Source organism: Cloeon dipterum, chromosome 3 (genome assembly GCF_949628265.1).
Source record: "Cloeon dipterum chromosome 3, ieCloDipt1.1, whole genome shotgun sequence".
Classification (NCBI taxonomy): domain Eukaryota; kingdom Metazoa; phylum Arthropoda; class Insecta; order Ephemeroptera; family Baetidae; genus Cloeon; species Cloeon dipterum.
In genome coordinates, this window is record NC_088788.1 from 5,517,196 (window position 1) to 5,540,445 (window position 23,250).

A 23,250-nucleotide genomic window follows, 5' to 3' on the forward strand; every position below is an offset into this window, starting at 1 on the left:
CATTTCCTTTTCTCATTTTTGAGGTTTTTTGGATCGAAAGTATGCAACCTGAAATATAATACATTTCCTTCTTTAGGGAAATTCTGGTAGAGTACTTTCAGAAGAATTGAATTACAGCCGCTTGTTAATTAATTAATTTAATTTACTAATATACGTCTGGCAAGAACAGAGATGAATAATTTTACATTACATCAAAATAGCCAATACATGATTAAATACTTATTATTGTTTACGATAAATAAATAACTGCATGATATATTTGTGTATTAAAATAACAAAATCATTTTAACGTAATTAAAAAAACAATAAATATTTGTGGGAACTCAATCTTTCTCTCCGCATTGAGTTTTGCAAGAGCAACGCAACAAATTCAAATTTTGTTTTTAAAAGGTAATTGAAAGGATGGTAACAATACAGATTATTAAATTAATTAATTAATGAAAGCAAACCCACTGTTTTCATGTGCATCGCATCCCTTCACTGAGTCAGAAAAACAGAAAATAATTTAGGAAACTGAAGTCAAATATTTAGACGTCTCTCGCTTCTCACAGGCTAATTGAATTTTAAAAGACATATTAATCAATATATTTAAATGAAAAGAAATGTTGATTTGCGATTTTAAATATTTTTTTTCATGGAGAAATAACATTATTTGTTCAACAAAATCTCTAGAGGGGTAAAACACTAACCATTTTATTAATAGTCTAAAAATTTGCTGGAGGAATTGCCCTTGTAGCTCTCTAAAATTTGACTAAAATTACATCAAGTCAAAGTTAATTGAAAACCGTGGATTTTTGCACCTTGAAAAATTTAATATTTAAATAAGGTACTTGTAGTGCAGATTTAACCTATAAGTTAATTTAAAATAATTAATTTTGACTCTTCAAGATCACGCTCAGGGGCTAGGACCCACCCCTTCTCAATTCTGGACTTGACGTCATCGAATCTCACCCCCTTAGATGGTTTTTCTCTTTAAAACTCTAAGGTTGACCCCCCCCCCCATCCCATGCACGGAGGCAACGATAAAATGACACAAAATAAGAATATCTAATTATGGTCCTTGGGGATAAATACCTTAACTTATTTTGCTCACGAGGGAAAAATAAAAATATTCCTTTTTTAACTGAAATAAATGTTTCAAATTTTTATTAATTTAGCCAGTCTTGAAAAAAACAACACAAATTTAAATCACAGCAGTTCAAATCAAAGTTTCAGCAAACATAGAAAAAAGGAGTCACAGCTCGTCCTTGTCAATAGGCTGTTTGAGCGCAAGGCCGAAGTGCTTGGCGGCGCAGTTTGCCGCATTTTTGGCACCGAGCAGGCTCATCTCCATGGCGCTGGCGGCCCATTCAATGGCGTTGTTGTACCACAGGCCGGGACCCAGCTGGAACGAGGCATCCGCATTTTTAGACCAATCATAGTGCGGGTACGCCAGCCAGTGGTGCTGTTCCACCTGTCCCACGTCCACTAAGACGCTTTCCAGCAGCTCACGACTAGGTTTTTCAGCGGAGAAAACCTGGATGTGACGAAAAACGGATGGTGTTTGAATTAAATTGGTGTTAATTGCGCAAATATGGCCGCCGAAGGAGAATGGCGGAAAATTTAAAAATTCGACGAGCAGAAAATTGTTTGAAATTAGACGCAAATTTTTAATAACACGAAATTAAATTTTTTTAAATGGTAGCCCTCTTTAATGACTATTGTATGTACCAAAAACCTCTAGTTTTGTTTATTTTTCAATAATTTAAAAATAAAAAATGTCTTATTTTTCTAAATAAAATAAAATAATTATTTTTTTGTAAATTTAATTTTTAAAACCTTCTTTTACCTTGTAGACAGGTTTGTCAGGTGTGCGGCCGTCCACAGGCCAGACCCTGCTGATCGAATTGAACCAGGCAGGACCGACAGCAATCACGTCGGACACTGGACGGCCAAAGTAGCTTGAGTTGACCGCCGAGGCCTCGATCAGGGTCACCCAGATGCCCTCCATGGGTCGTACGCTGGCTTGCATGTTTGACGGCAGCTCAAGAGTCCCGTCAAAAGGTGCTGCCACCACCACAGCATCGTATGTGTCCGAAACTAATAAATAAAAAATAAATAAAAACATTGTAATTAAAACCTGTTGCTTGAAAAAAAAATCAGCAAGATAAAATACGATTTATATACGAAATTGAAGCTGGAGAAATTGGAAAAATGACCATAATTAAACTGTTGATACACTGGAAAATTGGCCGACGGTAATTTAAACTAATAAAATAACAGGAATAATTTTAAAGTTCAATAACTGTCCAAAAACAATTTTAATATGCAATTTTCTTGTGAATAAAAATGACAAGATATTTCTCTAACCTAAAGCTTGAGTTTTAACAGAAAAAAACTCGCCTTTTAAAATATTATTTCACAAGGAAGAAGATACAATTATTTTTTTTTTCAATCCCCCCTTCAAGGAGAACAAAAATTAGCAATTTAATAAGAAAAAATCCTACCTTGTTCCCAGTGAAGCAAATAGCGTTCATCCTGGCTCCTCTCAATCTTCCTGACCTTATGCGGAATGAGAAAAGCATCGGCAGCGGCAAGCAAGGCGTACGGCAGGCGCTTGTTGCCTCCATCGATGGCCCAGAGGCCGCCCTCAGAGCCGGCCAGCGAGACGAAAGTCACGAATTTGGTTGCATTTGCAGAGTACTGTCCGTAATCGCACCTGAGCGCTGCGCCAACTATTTCGCGCATGAACTCGGTGGAGAGGTCCTCGATGGTGTCTGCAGAGGCCTGCGTCATCGCCGGAAAGGTCGGGGACATGACGGACAGAAGCTCGGACAAATTGGTGAAGCAACCGCCGCTTTCCTGAATGTCGTAGATCCTGAAGGACGAAAATTATCAAGTTCAGGAGGGGGGAAATGGAGGGGAGCTAATCAGAGCTTTGCTTTCCCCACTCCTAATTTTAAAGGACATGTTGCCAAAAATAATGTAATTTTTGGTTTAAACAAACCTGTCAAAGTGTCCCAGCATGTCCTGCAATTGCTTGTTTGCCTTGTACAGAGTCATCGGTCCGTACCGCCAGGCCATTTTGGCCAGATCTACAACTGTCCAGCTGCTGTCCTCGAAAACGATCTCCTTGCCATCGAAGAAACTCGTTTTGGAATATGGTGGGTCAGGTCTATGTTCCAGTCCTTTGATATGAAATTTTAATTATTTAAATTTTTAAATTAAAAAAAAATACAAACCTAAATGGTTAACAAGCTCAACTACATGCTTATTGCGAGGGTGAATGACGCTTCCGCCAAGCTCGTACTGAAAACCGCTTATTGTGGCCAAGTCCAGGCGGCCTCCAACCTTTTAAATAAAAATGCAGGTTGAGAAATTCACTCGAATCAGGTTTAAATTACTTCATCCTCTTCGAAGACATCCACCTGCGGCTGTGGGTCCAAAGTATTGCGTAGGAAGTATGCAGTTCCTGTTCCACCGATGCCGCCTCCAATCACAGCTGAATAAATATGCAATTAAACAACTAAAAAATATCTACATTTTTATTTCCCATGTACCAATTTTATATCCTCTGGCAAAACTGAGAGATTGCAAAAACGCTGTCGAGGAGAGCACTGCTGCGCATAGGAAGGAACGAGAAAACATGATGCGCTCTACGATTTTGTCGGAAAAGATATTTTTGGGCGAATAACACAGCCCTTTCCAGCTCTCAGCAGACAACTGTCAGCCTTCAAGAACGTCTAGTTTGTGCTGTCAGTGCGAAAATGTGACAAGGACACCGATCCCTGTTTATTTGGTCAGTAAGGTCGGCAAATCGACCCTACACCGGATCGCACCGGATAGGCATATCAGTGGGGTAAACATGAGGAGAAGAAGGTTTCTTTAACAAGATATTTAAGAATAAGGCGCAAGAATGCTATAAATGCAAATATAAACAAATAAAAATAAGAATTTAAGTATTTTATTAGTTTTAAAACCGTTAAAACGTTAAAAATTATCAAAGTTTGAGATACAATGCTTTTCTCCTTTCCTTTCTACCATTTTACTACCCCCTATTCGCGGCCTTGCTTACTCCTGCACGTGGCAGATGGCTCTGCTGGCAGTTTTGGCGGTAGGTAAATAAGAATGGCGGAATGTTGACATCGTGAGCCGGCTTTTGTGTTCCAAAAAACTTAGATAACCAGTGGAAAATGCGGCTCATCTGCGTGATTGCGGCGTTCATCGTGTTCGGCAGCTCGTCGGACGGCGCCAAGCTGAACAAGCCGCGCGTCCTGCTGCCCCTGTACAGTCAGTTTCCCAACAATTTCACCCTGCAGGTGGACGACGGCGGCTGCTACAAGTGGTACTTACACGGTTTATTTCGCCAATTTGGCCAATACCCTGTTGTAATGGCAGGAACAAGTCCGTTCCTGCTTCAGAAATGACGCGTGGAGTGCTTTGTTTGAAATAATTTTTAAAGAAAATTCTAAATAAAGACGCTGCTTCTCTATGCGGGGGGCATTTTTATTTAAATTTTCCTGTTTGAATCCGCAGGAGCACCAAAAACCCAACGACCATCCAGCTGAGCGTGACGGACCCTGTGCCGCCGAGGGGCTGCTCCTCGCAGGCGGTGGTCAGCGCCGTCACGTCTGAGGTCGGCAGACACACGGCCATCATCATAGCAGAGGACATCAACTCAGGCGAGGTTCTGCGGTGCGACGTGATCGTTGACTCCATCGCCTCGCTCAACATCGTCACCACCACCAGGGAGATCTTCATCGAGGAGGCGCCGGAGGTGTTTGAAGTCCAGGCTTACGATGACTTGGGTGAGAAATAATTTTAAATTGCCGAAAAATGATCTAGAAGTGGACATGTAACTGACAAGATTTGAAAAAAAATTGATTTAGGAACAAAATATGAAAATAAACAATTATTTTACTCACTTAATTTAGTAGATTAGCCTTACAATTAAAATCAGTGGTCAACAACTGTTTTTTCACCACCAGGTGTTTATCTGAGACAATTTTCCAATTTCAGGAAACAAATTCACGACCTTGGAGGGATTTGCCTTCGAGTGGAAGGTGCGGACGGTGTCAAAACGCGTGAAGGACTCGAGTCTGGCGCCCACGGTGATTCGGGTGCTCAAATTTGAAGACTCGCACTACAAGACCCCTTCCGCGAGCTTGGGAGAGATCGAGAGAATCGGTCTGCACGGCAGCCGCGTCCTGCTCTACGGCGTCAGCACCGGACAGGCCGAGATCTCTGTCTCGCTGGCGCAGCCGCAGTACCAGAATGTGCGCCCAGCGCCCTCGGTCGTGCTCGCCGTCGTCGCGAACCTGCTGCTCGACCCCCTTGACACCCTGCTCATGCCTAATACAAAGGTATTGTTATAAAACATTCAAAATTGGCTGTTTTGTCTGTACTAAAATAATATTTTATTTTGTTCTTAAAACAAACCTAATCGCTTGAATTGTTACTAACTTGAGTCATATATTTTAAAATGCAAGAATTGGCTCAATTGTTTTCCTTTTTAGATTAAAATACGGATTGTTTGCCTGAAGTCTAACAATAATTTAATTTATTTTTACTCTCACGTGGACATTGTTTAATTTGGTTTGTTACAAAATTTTCTCTTTTATCAACAAACATTTGTGCATTGAACCCTTTAACATTTATTTGAATTACATCTTTTAAATAAAATAAATACATCTGTTTAAATTAATTTTGTGATTTAATTTATTCTAGGTGCGGTACAGTTTGGAGCTGGTGCGTCACGGGCGTCAAGAGAGGCTGCCACTACCTTCGGAGCAGTACCAGTTGGAGGTTGAAGACGCCGCTATTGGCACTTTGCAGTCGGACGGCGTGATCGTGGAGGCACTCAAAGTTGGCAAAACCCGAGTCCTATTGCGAGACCTGAACGCCGTCGATGAGGAGGAGGCACGCACCACCTCAGCCACGTTGCGCGTCGCCAACCCTGCTGCCCTTGACATCGAAATCCTACCCCATAAGAGGTTTGTTATCTGAAAAATCGTTGATCGTTTTTGTTCACAAAAATAAAATTAAGATTTAAGACAAAACGGCATCTCTCTGTGCAGCCAATGAATTTACCTCTAAGTTGACTAAAAAAAGTAATGTTTTTGTTTAAAATTTCAGTTCCTACCTGATTGCCGGGCGAAACTACGAGCTGCACGTGAGCATTCTGGACTCAAACCGCCACGTCTTCCACATTGGCGAGGGTCTCGTGATTGATATCAACGTGGACTCCGAGTTCTTCTCGAATGACAGGAAACTGGCCAGCGCTCAGTTCGGAAAGGCTCTGCAGATTGGTTCTGTGCCGGTTACGGCCCGCCTGCCAAGCTCTCAGTTCCCTTTGACAGCCCAGAAGCAGCTCATCATCAATGAGCAGGTCACTGTCGTGCCTGAAGTCACCTACCTGCCCTGGTCAAATGTACCACAGTCCTACGAGGTAAGTTGATTCACATTTAGTATCATTTTAGTCGCAAGGAAGTTTTTAAACTGAAAACTAGACAAATATTTACATTTCAAAATGTAAAAAAGGGTAAAATAAATTTCTAGATAAGGGAAAATATAGTGTAATATGGTAGCAACTAAAATTATTAATATTAAATAGATCAAGCTGCAAGTCTCTGCCAGAACTGGTGACAACAGCGCTGCGGCTTTTGTTTGGCAAAGCAGAACCCTTCGTTACGCGACCGTAGACCAGGAAGGTGTGGTTACGACCCGCACCTCCGAACAGGGCGCCTCCAACATCTCGGTTGCCCTTGACAAGGACCCCTCCAACGTCGCCTTCGCCCAAATCAGGTTAGTATTTTTTCTTGGAATATTGAACTCTGGAATTATTTTTATCTAATTTTTGTTCCAACAAATAAGTAAAAAATGTCAGGATTGACGTAATGAGATGTGTGAAACTGTTTTGCACGTGTGAAGCCAATCTGGTTACTGTGGCTGTTCAAATAAATCCAGAGCCCATAAGCGAATTAAGCTAAAAATATAAAATCTCGAATTTTCAACTGTTGAAACACTAAAAAATTGCTAAAAACTCGAAAAATAGTATGATTTTCAAACTTCAAACTCGGCTTAATAGATCTCATCAAAGGGCATCGAATAAGATGTGTTGGAATCCCGTAGGACCCATAGGGTCCGAACCAGGCCCCAAAAACAGATTTCCGAAATGTCCAAAATCGCGTTTTTCAACTATATAAATGTATATCTCCGGTTGTATCGCACCAACAGCATTCAACCATTGCTCTAAATATTTATCGTTAAATTTTGCGTCGATTGGGCACCAACGCCGCCTCCTTCCGCCCCCTGCCGGTCTCAAGGGCCGCGCTAAATTTCGAAAATAGATCATTTGTTTTTCTTATTTTTTTCTATTGGCTCCATCAACCTAATTCCAACGCAAGACACGTTTTTCTTCACCTTCTATCGATTGCTAGATATTTGCGCCTTTATTCCACTTTTTGCCTTTAATTTAACTCGCAAAGATAGGGAATGGCAAACTGGGCACTCCGCCCCCACCTTCACCCTTTAACTCGAAAAATGTCCTCTGGAAGTGTATTCGAACGGAACCTTTTTGAAATCAAAGTCTCATGATTTGTGGATTTGCTGTAAAAAATTAATTAATTACCAAATCAAGTTAATTTTTTTTAAAATTATAATTGGGATTACCACCCAGTTAATTTCACATTTTTTGCTGCAATATGAATTTCCCCACCTATTTTAGTTATAATTATGACAAAAATTTAAAAATCTGCCTTTGGAAATCACTAATTAGAAATAATAATTGAAATCAGGTTCCTGCCGCCGTGCAACCTGAAGATCGTGGGCCGTTTGGCGCAGGCTGAGGTGGGCACCACCCTGCACCTGCCGGTCACCTTGCAGCTGTGCGACAAGAAGGGCCGTCCCGTGCACGCCGCCGACTGCAGACACGTCAAGTTCAACGTCGAGGCCGGCGGTAGCGTCTACCGCCAAGAGCAAGCACGCAACGGAGCCCCCCTTCCCACGTCGGAGTCGTGCGCCACCATTCCTTTGTCCTCGGATACGCCCGTGATGACCTCAGTGAGTGTGTCACTGCTCTTCCAGACCGAGGAGGGTGAAATCCTCGAGCTCAAGGACACTGCCAGCGTCAGCTTCTACAAGCCGCTCAGGGTGGTGCACCCTGAGTCGGCTCTGACTGTCCTCGCGCCTGGAAGTTCAAGGAACATCGTCTTTGAGGGTGGACCCAGGGCCATTGCTGGACAGGCCGAGCTCAGCCGCAAACTCACCTTCACCAAGCAGGGACTCGCTCAGGTACTGAGTCAGCGTGAAGGACTAGTATATTATATATCCTTTTTTTCAGAAGTTAGGAAAGGTTAATCAGGGAATTGTTCTGGTGTAAACTAATTTTTGTAATTTTGAGCAGAATTTTTATCGGGAAGTGGTTTTCTGACTCACAGAGTCCCCCTTCTAGGGCTGGAGTCCTAAGTTTTGATGTCCTAGCTTGAGGAAAATTAGTAAAAACATTTTTTAAGGATAACGATCACTTAATAATTATAAATTACTAATAAACTAACTTAAGAGGTGCTTAAGTCACAACTCCAGTCTTTTAGAGGGGTACATGTGGGGTTATCAGGTAATCAAAGTGAGATTTCATCACTTAAATCAGGTTAAAGAATTAACTAAATTCTAACTGTGGTGTGACTTATCATATTCCTCACAAATTAGCGTTAGAATAAAAAAAAATCAGACCCCAGTTCTTACAAAGGGGGCAGTGTGTGTGCAATTTTTGTCTGATTTTAACCACATCTTCCTGTGGCTTTAACGAAATTTCATCTCTAGGTGTGGGATCTGGACAAGAGCAGCGTGAACTACGTGTTGGTGCGCGTGCAGTGTAGCAGTGTTGGCACTACAGAGCTGCACCTGCTGCTGGGCGCTGGGAAAGACGGCTCGGCCACCGTGCCGGCCAGGGGAATCGTGACCGTCGTTTGCGCCTTCCCTGACTCGCTGGCCCTGACGCCAAGCCTGACCCTGCCTGACTACGACACGTGCGAGATCGCTGCCGGCACCTACGTCTCGCTGATTAACAAAGACTTTGACGTCGTGCTCAACGCCTTTGATAAACAAAACCGCAGGTTTGATGATTAGTTTCTATTGAAATTTCAAATTAATTAAAAATTATGAAGCGTTTAAAATTCATGTCTTATTTTCTGGAAGGTAAAATCATGGATAAAAATCAGAAATGAAATTGTTTAGGTTTGACAACATCTCGAGTCTCCAAGTCGATTGGGAGACAAGTCCAAGCGACGTTGTCGAGCCCTTGCCGTCTGCCGCTTTCGACGCCTCAAACCATGACGAGACATACGGCATCTCGCTGCCATCTCCTTCCTACCACGTCATCAGGCCGCTCGGACAGAGCCAGGTCCTCACCCTCACTGTGGTCTTGCACGCTGAAAAGGTAAAAAATTTAAAAATTCTAGAAATTCAACATTTCATTCCCTAGGAATGTAAAAAGCTCCATTAAATTAATAAATAATTAAGTTAAATTATTTGTCGAATAATTCAAGAATTTTCTAACTGGCGAATTTTCAGGCGAGGATCAGCACCAAGACCTCAGTTTTCCTGATGGAGGACATTCAAGTGTCACCGGCCAGCCTGACAATCTACAACCACACTGGCAAACCGAGCAAAATCAAGATTTCCAAAGGATCCAACTCGTACCAGATCAGCATCCTTGAAGGGAAAGACGTGGCCGAGATCGCATACAAAAAGTCCAGGAAGTCCGTGGAGGTAAGTCACATCTGCATATTAAAATTTGGCTAGCAAATAATATAACATTTTTAATTTTAAAGATAAATTATTTGATTTTAATTAATGCAAAGTGCATTAAATGAATGGAATTGTCTCCAATTGTAAAAAATTGGTTTAAAAATCCAATTAATTAATTCACGATATTTATGAAGGAGTTTAAATGACAATTTTTGTTTCAGGTTATAGCGAAAAAGCCAGGTCGCATGCAGGTGTCGATCGAGGACGGTTGTCTGCCCAAGCAGGCGCGCACGGCGGCCGTGGCGGAAGTGACAGTTTTGGGCATCGGCAGCGTTGTGGTCACCATGGCGTCGCAGGTGCAGGAGGGCAGCACCGTCGAGGGCAGTCTGCTGGTGCTGGGCACCGACGGTCGGCAGATGACACCGCCGGCCGCCGTGCTGGTCAAGCACGCCGAGGACGCCAGCCGCATCAAGGTCGTCCTGTCTGAGGTGTCGCCCCTCAAGTTCCACGTCACTGGGCTCAGGCTCGGAGATGCTGAGCTCAAGTTCGTCGTTGACAACGTCCACAGCCAGCCGGCAACCATCCACGTCTTCCCTCCTATTAAGGTAGGAACTGAGTTTTTTTTAATAATAAGAGTGAGCAAAAAATGCTTTGGCGGCGTTGGAATGGAAAAATGGCAAATTGTGGCTCTGGGACCGATCTCAGATTGGGGTACCTTAAAAAGGTCGTCAGGGTAAGGGCTCGTCAAGACGAATCGTTTGAGACTTCGCGACTTTTATCCATCAACCTGTCGAATTTTAACTTAAAGAAAACCAATTTATTTGTGGTGTAGGCCAAAAAACTGAAAAAAATGTAATTTCATTTTTTATGGCCGCGGGAAATCTCAAAATTGGTCAGGTCTACGTGTGCGATGAAATGCGGTAAAAATGCTCAATATATTCAATTGCTACAATTTCTTACGGAGGAAGCAATTTAATAAACCACGTTTTAGAGCTCCAAAAACCTATTTGTCCTTCATTTTTCAATTTTCTAGAGAAATGGAATAATTTGGTGTCAAATTAGACGTAATTAAATTATTTAGATGGCCCGTGTCGTTTTTTAATTTTGGTCCAGGACCAGAGATATTGCTTGCGGAAGTTGAAATGGGGGGAAAAAAATAAAGAAACACTATTTTCGGCTTTAGTAGGTGTGATATTTAAACCTCCCATACTTTTAGAGGATAACAAATTTTTATAATCAACTAAACCTTTGAAATAAAATTTTCAGATCTGGCCAAGCGACCTGGTCCTGGTGCCCGGCTCAGTGATTCAAGTCTTAGCCAAAGGCGGTCCAAAAGTGCCAGACGGCGTGCTGGAATTCTCCTCCCAATCGCCAGAGAAGCCGTCGTGTCTGCACACGTCAACCGGCGGCCTTCTGGAGGCCCGTTGCATCGGCCGCGGCAGCGTGAGCGTGCGTGCCATGGCGCCGGACGGCAGCGTCTACTCGGAGGACACGGCCAGGGTCAGAATCGTGGCTCTGAGCGGCGTGGAAATCGTCGCGCCGACCACGGTGCTCGAGCAGGGCACCCGCATGCCCGTCTACCTGCAGGGCAAGTCGGACACAGGCGAAATCATCTCGCCGTTCGTCGTCGCCACACTCAACGCCGTCTGCCAATGGTCTGAGCACGGCGGACGACTCCGCATCAAATCAACAGGTAAAAATAAGTTAACTACTGAATTTAAAAATGAGACTTAAAAGCAGAAGTGGACGTTACGTGACCTGGTCTATAATTTAGATTACATAGATTGGAGCTAACTCCAGCTTTTCAATACATTCGAGTGTCCTGAACACTCATGGAATTAAAAGGAGGCTTTGAAAACCATTGATTTTAATTAATTAATTAAATCTAATGCTGAAAAATTGACTGATTAAGAGCATGAACAAAGTTTCACAACAAATTGTGCATTTTTACGATTTTTCTGAAGTTGTATCTAAATTATCGATGCAATTTCTTATTACCACCTGGTTTTTCACTTTAAACCAGTTGCTTTATCGCTTCTTTAAATTTAATTTTAATTTTTCAGACAGCGTTGGCTACGTGGACGCGGTGAACGTGGGCACTGCGGAGCTGTCGGCCGACTTCAAGCTTCCGCACGGACAGCCCAACACGTTCACCAACTTCATCACGATCGAGGTCATCCCAGCACTGCGCCTGACCCTGCCATCCGGCGCACCCTCTGCCGCACCGCTCCTCATCGCTCCCTTCTCAAAGGTAAGCATTCATATTTTCCTAGACTGTTGCAAAAAGGTACCAGAATTTATGTATTTTATTTGTCGTTTTCCTTTTTCCTCTCTTCATATTTTGCTCTTGCAATTTTAGGTGCAGCTGGCGGCGACGAGCGGCAAGTTCTTCCTCGAGTGCGGCAGCGAAGGCGTGCTGTCCGTGTCTGAAAACGGTTTGGTGACGTCGCACGGCCCACTGGGACGCGGCTCCATCGTCGTCTCTGACCAAAAGACCAACCAGAAGCTCATGGTGGGCGTCACCGTGGTGCCTGTCGCCTATGTCATGGCACAGAGCTCCTCGCCGTTCAGCAGCTTCGCTCGAGGAATGCAGACCCAGGTGAGTCCTAAGTCAGAATTTTTTATTAATAAAAAATCTGGTATTTTTTAATACCAAAAAACCGGCTGAAGAAAACTTCCCTAATGTCAAATCCACTGTGGAACTGCTGAAACAAACAAAATTTAATTAGTTTTATTAACTTTCTTAGGTGAATGTGAGCTACCACGACGGAATCGGTCGCGAGATCGTTGTACCGACAAACGAGCGAAACACAGAGTGGATGTCGAGCCGTCCGCAAACGCTGTCCATGTCGAACGGACGGCTGCAGCTGGGCGAGTCTGGCACCGCGGTGGCCGACATCTGGGACGGCGCCCTGCACGCCTACCTCAAGATCAAGGTCGGCCAGGTGATTACACCCACTGAGCTGGGCCAGGGTGACATCGTCTGCTACAAGACAAACCTCAAGGGCAGCTGGAGCACCCAGGGCGAGCAGCAATCGCTGCACGTCGACCCTGAGTCGGGCTGGGCCACCGCCCTCGCGCCTGGAGACGCCAACCTTCACTTCACTTCAAATCAAGGTTAGATAGATTTCTTTAAATTGTTTTTGATGAGTCTTTGATTTAAAAGTTATAAAAGAAAAGTTGGAAAAAGGTAAAGGGGGAAATATTTTTTATTTAAATTAGTGGAAAACTTTCAGTTGATTAAATCACTTTTCATGGGAAATAGAATTGAAATTTATTTGGATTTAGGGATTTAGTAAAATTTTAATATAAATATAATGTACATTTAATTTTATCAAACACTATTACCTGAAAATTTAGTTGTACACAGAGACTTTTCATACTAAATTTGCGCCCCATGAAGATCAAATTTACACCCTGTTCGACGCAAAATCTAATAGGCATCAATTCCATATTTAGTTAAGACCGATCAGAGCCATAGGGCTGGAGTTATTAATTTTTTTAGTCCAAGAAACGTGTTTTTTTTTAATTTCTCGAGTTTGAGGGCCCGTTACGCGGACCCCTGGTGCTACCGCGCGTTCGAATCCTCATCTCATTGGCACTTACCAAAATATCTGGTGGATATTTTGCAATTGTTGGATATTATTGTTTTATAAATTAAAGAGTTCAAATTTATTTATCTTATTCTATTTCAGGAGTCAGCACTTGGGCTGAGATTCAAGTTCAGGAAGCTTCAAACGTACAGTTTGTACCTCCGTCGTTTCCCTCATTCAGCTCCGCAAATCCTTTCGTTGTCCACGTCCAGATCAAGGGCAGAAAAGGTAAGAAAACATTATATTTATTATGTAATAACAAAATCACATGGTTCAACTGAACTCGGTTTTTAGCTACCAATTTTAATATTTTTCTCTTGAAATAGTTTGTAAACAAAATTTAGCTCACTGCTTTATTAAAAACCGTTCCAAATTAATTATTATTTTTGTCAGTGTAGCTGCATAATTTTAATCTCCCTTTCACTACTTCTGATCGCAAGACTTCTAGCTCTAAAAAATATCCCATGTAAAGTATTTCATCTAACAATTTCACTAATGAACAAATCATCCCTCAGACGATCGCAAGACTAGCTTGATAGAGGGCTCTTGCGAGCCCCCACCCCTTGGGGTGCTTCGTAAAGCCGTCGAGTGCAAGGCGGCATGGGAGGACGGCTCTTCAGATGACAGCCTCACCGCCGAGCCTGGCTTCGACTTCAGGAGCGGCTACCACACGTGCGAAGTAAAGGCAAGGTCTACTGCGCGCTCCAAGGTCGTCGTGTTGATGGCCTGTCTGGTCGGCGCCAACAAGTGCACCGAAAAGCTCGCCGTCACCTTCTTCAGCCCGGTCGACATCAACGCCAACGAGCTCATGTTCTTTTCCCAAACCGCAGAACTCGTCATCAAGGGACCTAGCCAGGCACTCGCCAAGATCAAGGTAGGAGAGGAGCTCTCTTATTTTCCTCAATGCTGATTTTCGTTCGATCTATTTCTTGTAAATTTCGCTGAACCGTCGGGTTATTTTATTATTTTCTGGATTAATAATGCTTTGAAATTGCTTCAAGTAATCAAGTAGAACACCGTTTATTCTAAGCTCGCTCCTAAGAACGATTTTTGGTGTTTCAAGAAAGGCAAAAGATGCTAAATTTTCATCGAGAGAATAAAGTTTCGTTTTGAAATCTGTTTAGGAATAAAATTCATGGATTTTCTTTCCACTTTGAGTTACAGTATAGTGGAGGCGTCTCAATTTTAATTGTAAATTATTGGGAAAATATTAAATTTTATGCCCCTGAGTTTAAAACTGTTTTCACAATTTGATGCATTGCCAAAATATTGCTTAACTGTTGAGAAAAGTCTCCAAATATAATTACATTTAAATTATTTTAATCTTTTGATGACCTTTTATTGCTCATTTTCTTCTAATTTCTATGTAATTGTGAGGCAAAAAAGGCAATTTTCAAAAATTTGCCTTTGATCGCGCCAGGTTTTAATCTAAAATTAATTTTTCGCCGCCTTTTGACCCTGAATTATTATTTTTTTATTTCAAACGAATTTAATTATAAGAGAATAAAAATTTACTTTATTAAAAATTCGTAACTGATATTTTTAAATCTCCTATTTCTCTTATTTTTGGGTTGCATTATTTGCTTACCACCCGTTTTTATTCATCACTGGTTTTTACCGCTCAATTTTTAGCGCAAGAAATGTAAAGAAATGAATTTTTCTATGCAAATCTAAAATTTTCGATCGGAGTGGTCCAAATTTCCTCTAATGTGTTCAGATTTTTTCTCGATTTATCTCTAACAATATGTTAAGTCGAGGTTAGGAGCAAATAATTAGAAAATTATTGGAAACTAAGTTGGAAATATTGCTTAAAAGCAATTGGTAGAAATAAAAAAAAACCTTGTCTATCACTGCATTAAATTTTATAAAAAATGCTTGTTTTTTGCAACCCTGATTTATTAATAAATTCAACTAACTGTTTATATAATAATACTAATTTTATATTGTTTGCAGATTGAGCCGGTTCCAGAGGTGGAGATAGGGTATCCTCGACAATTGTCGCCAGACACAATCGCCTATACAGCGCAGCTCACGGAAGCCTTCTGGGCCGTGAGCTCCAATCGAGCATATGGACAAATTCTGCTTAAAATCCACTCCCCCGTCACAGGTGCGGTGAATTCGAGTTAATAATTTAGCATAACAAATAAAATGCATCTCTGCCTCCAGGACAAAACTTAGCCCTGCCAGTTGCGTTGGATAGTTCGAACGCGGACCCGCCCTCCTGCCCAAGCAAGTTGTCTGTGCTGCCCAGCTTCTGGGACGGCATTTACTACTACCGCACCGAGATCGTCGGCACCCTCAGCGTGATCATCATGATAGCGGCCATCTCAAATCGTGAGTGTCTTTTCAGATTGACGTTTCAGTTCTTGAAATTGATGTTTTTCAGTCTACTTCGCCAACAACAGCTACAGAGGCTACGTGCCAGTTCCGGACCAGGGACAAAGTAAGTTTTTTTTTGATAATTTTCTGCTTAGGAAAGTATAATTTAATTCAATTAAGACAAAAATTCAGCTTTTAAAAAGTTTTTTCTTGCAAAATGCATAAATTGTTATTTTTAAAACTTAAAATCTTTTTGAGATGTTTCGGGAATTGCTATTCAATTTTAATATTTTTTTGCAGTTTTCTTGTTAAGAATTTCTTTTAACTGATGTTTTTTGTGTTGCAGGCAACTCTCCATTCCTGTCCCGCAGCACATCGTCGTCAAACGGCAACGCATCCTTCCAATCTCCACTGACCCCTGGTAAGTTCAAAACGCAAAATATGTCTTCCTTCTCTCAATCCTAAAAATTCTTCTCATCAAATACACTTCTTACTCAAAAGTGAGGTTTTTATATTAAAATTAGACGCTCTAAATAAAAATGGCCAGGGTTGAGTTTGCTTACCGCCTGATTTTTTTCTCTACTGATTTTAACCACTAAATTTGTCGATTTTGAACCAAAATTTCATGCGCAGTAGTGATTTTTTTCCATTTTACCCAATTGAAAATGTACCACTACTCTGTATTACAAAATACTGGTTTTTGCAACCCTGATTACAGCTCTCCCTGTGTCAATGCAAGCTATAATTTAATCTGATTTTGATTTTGTGCAAAGAAATTTTGACTTTTTATGGTTTTAACTATTTTATCGTCAGTGAGATAGGTGTAAAGATAAATAAAATATTAGAAAATTGTAAAATTCATTAAAAATATTTAATTATCTGTAAAATCGATAATTTTTATCTCTACATTAAAAAATGCCTCTATTAAATCCATTGAATTTTTTACCCTCTAGAATAAGCGCGCAATCAGCGTAATTAAAAATTTTTCAGATCATGTTTAATAATTAAATTGTCTTCTTTTATTTTCTTCAATGAAAATCAGGCTTTAAAAGAGGATTGTATTGTTTCAACATTGGTTCTAATCGTTTTTTACCTATCAAAATGTCGATTTTTCCCCCAAATAAAAATTTTAGTGGTGGAAAAATTGTCTAGTTTGTAAAATGCATATCTTGCCCTCAATTTCCGCTAGACATTATTTTCAATCATAGCTCAAGTCGACCTCATGGTTGAAATAACTAACTAAATACCACAAACTTCAATGCAAGATATTGACGAAAAAATAATAGCTTTTTGTAATTCAAATTTTTCAATAACTTGCGTTTTTTTATATTGGCATTAAAATTGCAATATTTGTACAGCTAAATTTATTCTCATTTTGATTTTAGGTCAGTACGCATACACGGGCAACGTGTACGGCAACCAGACGCTGGACACGACGTGGAACAGCACTCCAGGCCGGCGTTGATCACGTGAGAGGCAACGGTTGTGCTCGAAAAGTGGCCTTTGCTTTGCGGACTCGCTCATTGACAAAGAAGTGATAGTTTTAAGAGACACCCACCTTGCTTCAGAGTCGTGCCATAATTGTGTGGCGATTTTTTTTTTGTTCATGTTTTTATTTCCTCATCTGCTCATCGCATTTTTTGATTTTCGTAGCGAAAAAATAAAATACGTTCCTATTGCATCTCCACTAGTACCAACTTTGAATATTGATTGTGAATTAGCAACCGAACCAGGGACATAATTTTAATACTACAAAAGTGGAGCTGTGATAACGCCATGATGTGTTAGTCGTTAAGAAGAAGTCGTCGATTGTACTTAAGGAGCTGTTATCATCATTTTTGTACGAACAAATCTGCCAAGAATAAATAAAGCGAAAAGAAACTCGTTCACTCATTGATAAACTGACCAGCGTTTTTATTTCGTATTTGTTATATCGTTTACTTGACACTTAATTCGTAGAAAATCGAAAATTGAGGACTTCTCGGAGCTTCCAAGAACAGTAAAGGACACATGAAAAAGATGAGACGTTCAACAGTAGTTATTGTTATCACAGCATGCGGGGCCAGCAATTCATTTCTTCATCCGCGACGACTTGAATCGGCTCATTTTCTTGGTCGGCTTGGCACTCGGGGCAGCGGCCGCGGGCGCAGCCTCTTCCGCACTCGCGAATCCCACTTTTTTCGTCGCTGCTTTGGTCTTTGTTACTGCTGCCTCTTTTTTCTCCTCTTCCACTTTCGCAACAACGGGAACGGGAATTTTTTCCACTACGTCACCAAACACCTGCAATCACAGAGCCAGAAATTTGTTAAAGACCTTATTATAACTCTAATTTGTGATAAATTAAAATAGTTTTTAATATTTTTTTCAACTTGGGTGAACACCAAGGCCAATAAAACGGTATCTAAATAATTTTGGGCTTTGATTTTATTTTATTTTAAGCTGTTTCTATAGTAGATATAATTTAATTTCTAGCACATCAAAAGTAACTAATTTCTCAGAAATTAATTTAAATTATTAAATTACGTTTATAAGGTGATAATAGTAAAATTTTCGGAGCGAAATCTGCATTTTTTTCCAATTAAAATTTGTTATTGAGATGATATTGATGAGATTATCCCCAAAAATTTGTTAGCTAGAAGAAAACTTGACTATAATGCTCATCTTCAGTCTCAAGAATATTAATTTATTATTAGAAAAATATCAAATAAATCGATATTATCTAGAAAAGTGAAATAATTTTATTTCTTTTCGAGTTTATGTGTAAGTTTGTACGTGAACCTCTTTTTAGAAAAATGAAATGAAAAGGAAATGAATTATGAACTTGTACTGATATTTCCTAAATTTTAATTTCTTTAAAATAAGCAAATTAGTGCTTTAAATAACCTGTTTAAATTTTAGGCTTCTTAAAGACACTTTATCCAATTTTACAATCCCAGCGATCCTTCTCTAAATAGATTATAGTTTTTTTAAAGAAATCTTGAGCAAATTAACAGCTTCAAATGCAAAACGTTTGCCAAACGAATTTGCCAAAAAACAACCATAGTTATATGTTTTGGTAATTTTCTTATATAATTTTTTTAAATTAAATGCCTAATTTTATTCTAATCCATTTTTATCTCATTTTAATCATTCCAAAAATCAGATAAAAAAAATAATCTCTTTAAATATTGGAACTATAAGTTTGGATAAAGGGGAATTTTGCTTTTTTAATAATTAATTAGAAAAAATAAATAAATTTGAAAATGATATTTCTGAGTCCATTTTTTTTTAATTACAACAAACATGTTTATTTTCAGAGTTTTTCTATTCATGAGATTTATATCTGAGTAAGCCAATAAACAAACCCCAATAAACAGAATAGTGTCACTTATAGCGTCATTCTTGAAAACAATGGAAATAGGTTTGTATCAGTAACTAAAAACTCGGCAAAAAAAAATTGGAATTTAAAAAAAAAGCAATCAGGAAATACCAAGTAGGACGAATTGGCCAAAAATATGAGCAATTGTGTCTAAAACCCAACAAAATCTGGCCATAATTTTGTCATTATTATCAACATGAGATTTTTTCGTTTAAATTATAACAAACAATTGAAACGAAAAATCAAATAAAAACTATGTCGACGGCTAAAAACGAGAGCAAGGAAAAGATTTTTTATAAATCTATTCTGGAAATTTCGATTTAAAAATTTGATGACAATTTTCTGCTAAATTTAGAGAAATGTAGCATTTAAATTAGCCCTACTCAATTAATTTCCTGAAAATTTAATTTAATTCTGCTCGAAACTGAGAGATTATCTAATTTATTTATTTGTTTCCATACCTCCGGCCGTTCCACAGGCTCGCTTTCAGTGGCTTCTTGCTCGTAGTCACTGTCGCTGCTCGGCAGGTCGCCCTGAATGTAGGAAAAAGGATATGAAAGCGTCGGCCACTGCTCGGAACTGTCCACTTCCTTCGTCGGCTGCTTCAGGATAGACCTAAACCAGGCAAAATGTTATGTTAATTTTAAACCAATTGGTGATAATAAGTTAAATTACTCAAGCATAGGTTACTTATTCAGACCGATTTGAGCTTATTTAATTAATTTCGTCAGCTAATTAGTAATTTTCAGCCTCAGTTATTCTGTCTACGCTACGATTAAAGCTTTATCAAATGAAATCATCGAGTTTAACTGAAGAAAACGCCTTAACTTCTGCGGAAACTCCCCTGCTCGACGTACAATTCACTTAAATCCAAATAAAATTATAAATTTAAGGATAGATAAATGTTATAATTTTTTACTTTGGTGGGGCGGCGGCCGCGAACATTTCCTGAAAGGTTGAGTAGATGTCCGAGGGCGACTTGAGCTCGGCAACCGCGGCTTTCGCGGAGGCCGGCGCTGCGCTAGGTAAGGGCTCGACAGGCGTGTGGCAGAACTCGATCACCGACGTCTCGTCGCTGCCGGTCTCCAGGTGCTGAGCAAACGAAAGCCTTCTCGGCGGAGAACTACTGGCTGCTTCAGTCTGAAAAATAAATATGGAAATATTTAAAAATGGTTCAAACTTAATAATAAAAAATTATAAATCTTAAGTAGAGAGTTACCAAAGTTGAAACTGCTTGTAAATTTAACTAAGCTGAATTAAAAACCGAAAAAAGATTACAATTTCAATAGCAGAAAACGATCTTTATCACTTAAAATGTTTTAAACCCAGGCCATAATTATGCTATTTTGATAAACTCAGAAAAAAGATTCTACCGTTTCAGAATTTACTTTAATATTTTCTCTAAAAGGGTTTGAAAGGGTTGAGAGGTGACCAGTTCAAAAGGGAAGGTCAAGACTGGTCTATGAGTGTGCAATTTTTTAAATTCTGGTAATAACGAGCCGAGATTTGGCGGTGGCAATATATTTGCAAAAAACGAAATAAACCGTAATTTCAATTTTAAAAATAGATGAGTTTCTCAAAAACGAAAGCAAAAATAAATCTTAAATAAATTTTAACAAAAGTTAACTTTTTAGGATCTCTAGATTTTTAAAAAATATTTCTGGGTTTTTAAAGTCTTGTAAAAAATAAAAAATAAAAATGGCCCTTAAATTCATTTGATTAGGCTTGTTGAGAGCTAGTTTGGAATTTACCAGCTTTTAATTATTTTCCATACCACGTGGCATTAGTTGGCTGTTGTAATTACAATTTTAAGAGCATACAAATTTTGTTTTTTAAAGAAAAATTTGTAAATTCGCAGTTTTGATACCACTTTTATTATTTGATACTATTTTAGAATGACTTAAAATAACGGTTTGAGCAGGAGGAATTTAATGCATGCGTATTATTTTTGTTAAAATTAAGCCGGTAGTACTCAAAACAGATTAAAAAGAATCATTTAACCTAAAATATTACACTTTTAACGATTATTCAGTTGTTTATAATTTCATCAATTTTGTTCTGCAGCAAATTCTAGAGGCCTCAGCCGTGAGATTTAAAGCGGAGGCTGGCGGGACCGGCTTAGTGGATTTTTTTCCTGGCGGCTGGCATGGCTGACAATACTTTAAACATGAAGTTTGATAGTGTTTAATGGCCCGTAGGGCCAAAAAACATTTTTTCTCCTGCACTGTTTAATTTTTAACCCTTTTTTCACTGGCGGTTAGTTGAGACCTCCAGTTAATTTTGAAATTAACTGTATTCTGACCTTATTTTGCGGCTCGGTGGAGCTGTCTTCATCTGAACTGCCGGAGTTGGAGGCGCCGTCGTTCCACATCCAGCCCAGCTTGACCTTCCGCCGCTCCTCCTTCTCCTCCTTGGGAGCCTCCTTCTTTTCCTCTTTGGGCTCGGCGGCGTCCTCGGCAAACTTCACTCCGCCTTTCTTTTTCTTCTTTGCTGGCGGAATTTCTCTGGCCGGCGCACTGCTCCGCTCAGACCTGTCCATCGTTCGAAGCTCCCCGGACCTTTTTGAAGATTGATTATTATTTAATTGGAATTTAGTTACTCAGGATTTGGTTACATTTCTTCCTCCAATTCCAGCTCTTCTAGCCGCTGCATTATATCTTCTGCCGAGGTTTCTTTCTTTTGTGATTCAGTTTCTTCCCTTTCCCGCTGTTCCCTTTTTCTTCTGTAGTGTTCTTTCACCTTTTGTCGGTGGATTTCTGGAATTTGAACCAGTTTGAAGTGATAATCAAAATTTAAAAATATTGAAGAAGTAATAAATTATCCGTTGCAAAAATTTTAATCCAGCCAGCATAATAAATAACTAAATTTTCAAGTTATTTACTTTTAAAAAAACTGCGAAAATTCAAAATTGTTTAAAAGTTAATTAATTTATGGTACTCTGAAACGAAAAAATTAAAGAGATTTAAAAGAACACCAAACATGCTCCTAGAAAATGACTCTCTTGATCCCCAATCTTAAATAAAATTAAAACCAAAATCGGTATAAAGCTTCAAGGGCAAAAAATAACTTAATTTCTTATTCCTATGAAGTGTAACAGTTTACCTTTATCAGCCAAATACTGCTCGTTGGTGACGTACTCCTGAATGTCGTGTCCGGAAAACGCCTCTGTAAGACAATCCTCATCCTCCTCCTCCACTACCTCTTCGTCCGAAGACACGGTCTCGCGGCCACCCGCAATTCTGCCTTTACTGGACAACACCTTTTGGTACGAACGCAGCATTTTCTCTCGTTTTTTCAGCGTGGAAATCGTTTCTCGACATCCTGGATAATCATGAAATTATATTAAATCAAACGACTTGAGCATCTTCTATAATTTAAATGTGCAACTTAAATTTTACACTTAGTTGGAAAAATGATAACCAAATTTATTACAGTTAAAAATGGACTCATTTAATTTATTTAACAAGAAACAGGATTCATGTGTACACTCTGTTAATTTGCTACTTACGCAAAAAGACGTATTAATACGTAATATTTATTTAATGCTCATAAAAAACCCCTAAAATTTTGAAATGAATCCTGCTCTTTGTACATATACTTCCGATTAATTTTCCTCTCTTACGGTTTTGTCTGCGGGTGCAGATGCTCTTAGCGTGGTGAGCCGAGCATTTGGTGAACCAGTTGTCGCCGATGTGGACGGTGACCTCGTTGGTGTTGGTCAGCTCCGCGTTGGGCAGCAGGGCGTGCTTGGTGAGCGCGATGTGCGGCAGCGACCACGACAACTCCCTCGGAAGCAAATCCAGGGTTGCGATCAGCCGCTCGTACTTCTCGATTTCGCCCTCGAGCCGCTTCAACTCCCGCTTGACCTCGGCCAGGTCCTGCGATGCAACAGAAAATTACAGTATTGCAAAAAATATAATTGACTCTGACGAGAAGGATTCTCTGAGTGAGGTCTGACGCGCACCTCCTCGACGCGAGAGGAGAACAAGAATTCCTTGTCGCCGTCAAGCACGCCTTTGAAAATCTGCGAATCTTCCATTTTTCTGCGATGTTCCGTTCGTGAATTTAGGTGAATTATCAGAGTAGCGGATGAGGACGCATGGTGCTTTCGACGGTCAGCTGCAAATCGGCGAAAATCAACAAAACAATCCGCGCTAGTGCAGAGTTTGGCTCGACAGAGGGTGCAAGAGGCGCCTGCGTGGAGAAATGGCGCGAAAGAATTTTCGGGAAAATCGGTTGGTGCTCATAAAAGGG

At 40.0% G+C, this 23,250-nt stretch overlaps 3 protein-coding genes across 3 annotated transcripts; 1 reads left to right on the top strand and 2 right to left on the bottom strand.

Moving 5' to 3' along the window:
* Nucleotides 1-1,115: 1,115 nt before the first annotated feature.
* LOC135938643 (prenylcysteine oxidase 1-like) lies at nt 1,116-3,806 on the bottom strand. The gene is made up of 7 exons (XM_065482433.1): nt 3,540-3,806; nt 3,384-3,481; nt 3,222-3,330; nt 2,987-3,167; nt 2,487-2,857; nt 1,829-2,079; nt 1,116-1,516 (listed from the first exon to the last, which is right to left on the bottom strand). The coding sequence occupies exons 1-7, from the start codon at nt 3,625-3,627 to the stop codon at nt 1,235-1,237; spliced, it is 1,380 nt and encodes a 459-aa protein (XP_065338505.1). The 5' UTR covers nt 3,628-3,806; the 3' UTR covers nt 1,116-1,234.
* A 271-nt stretch (nt 3,807-4,077) lies between these two features.
* On the top strand, nt 4,078-17,539 carry Gp210 (nucleoporin 210). Its single transcript, XM_065482431.1, has 22 exons — nt 4,078-4,324; nt 4,516-4,787; nt 4,999-5,342; nt 5,707-5,972; nt 6,115-6,427; nt 6,593-6,783; nt 7,776-8,271; nt 8,800-9,092; nt 9,214-9,415; nt 9,550-9,747; nt 9,948-10,331; nt 10,993-11,419; nt 11,790-11,977; nt 12,086-12,325; nt 12,474-12,843; nt 13,422-13,547; nt 13,835-14,193; nt 15,273-15,426; nt 15,486-15,653; nt 15,706-15,762; nt 15,985-16,059; nt 17,024-17,539. The coding sequence occupies exons 1-22, from the start codon at nt 4,173-4,175 to the stop codon at nt 17,101-17,103; spliced, it is 5,355 nt and encodes a 1,784-aa protein (XP_065338503.1). The 5' UTR covers nt 4,078-4,172; the 3' UTR covers nt 17,104-17,539.
* On the bottom strand, nt 17,529-23,151 carry LOC135938641 (unconventional prefoldin RPB5 interactor-like). Its single transcript, XM_065482432.1, has 9 exons — nt 22,961-23,151; nt 22,619-22,874; nt 22,099-22,317; nt 21,611-21,752; nt 21,299-21,554; nt 19,916-20,136; nt 19,824-19,859; nt 19,458-19,611; nt 17,529-17,918 (listed from the first exon to the last, which is right to left on the bottom strand). Exons 1-9 carry the CDS (start codon nt 23,033-23,035, stop codon nt 17,709-17,711), a joined length of 1,569 nt encoding a protein of 522 aa, XP_065338504.1. The 5' UTR covers nt 23,036-23,151; the 3' UTR covers nt 17,529-17,708.
* Between the last annotated feature and the right edge of the window lie 99 nt (nt 23,152-23,250).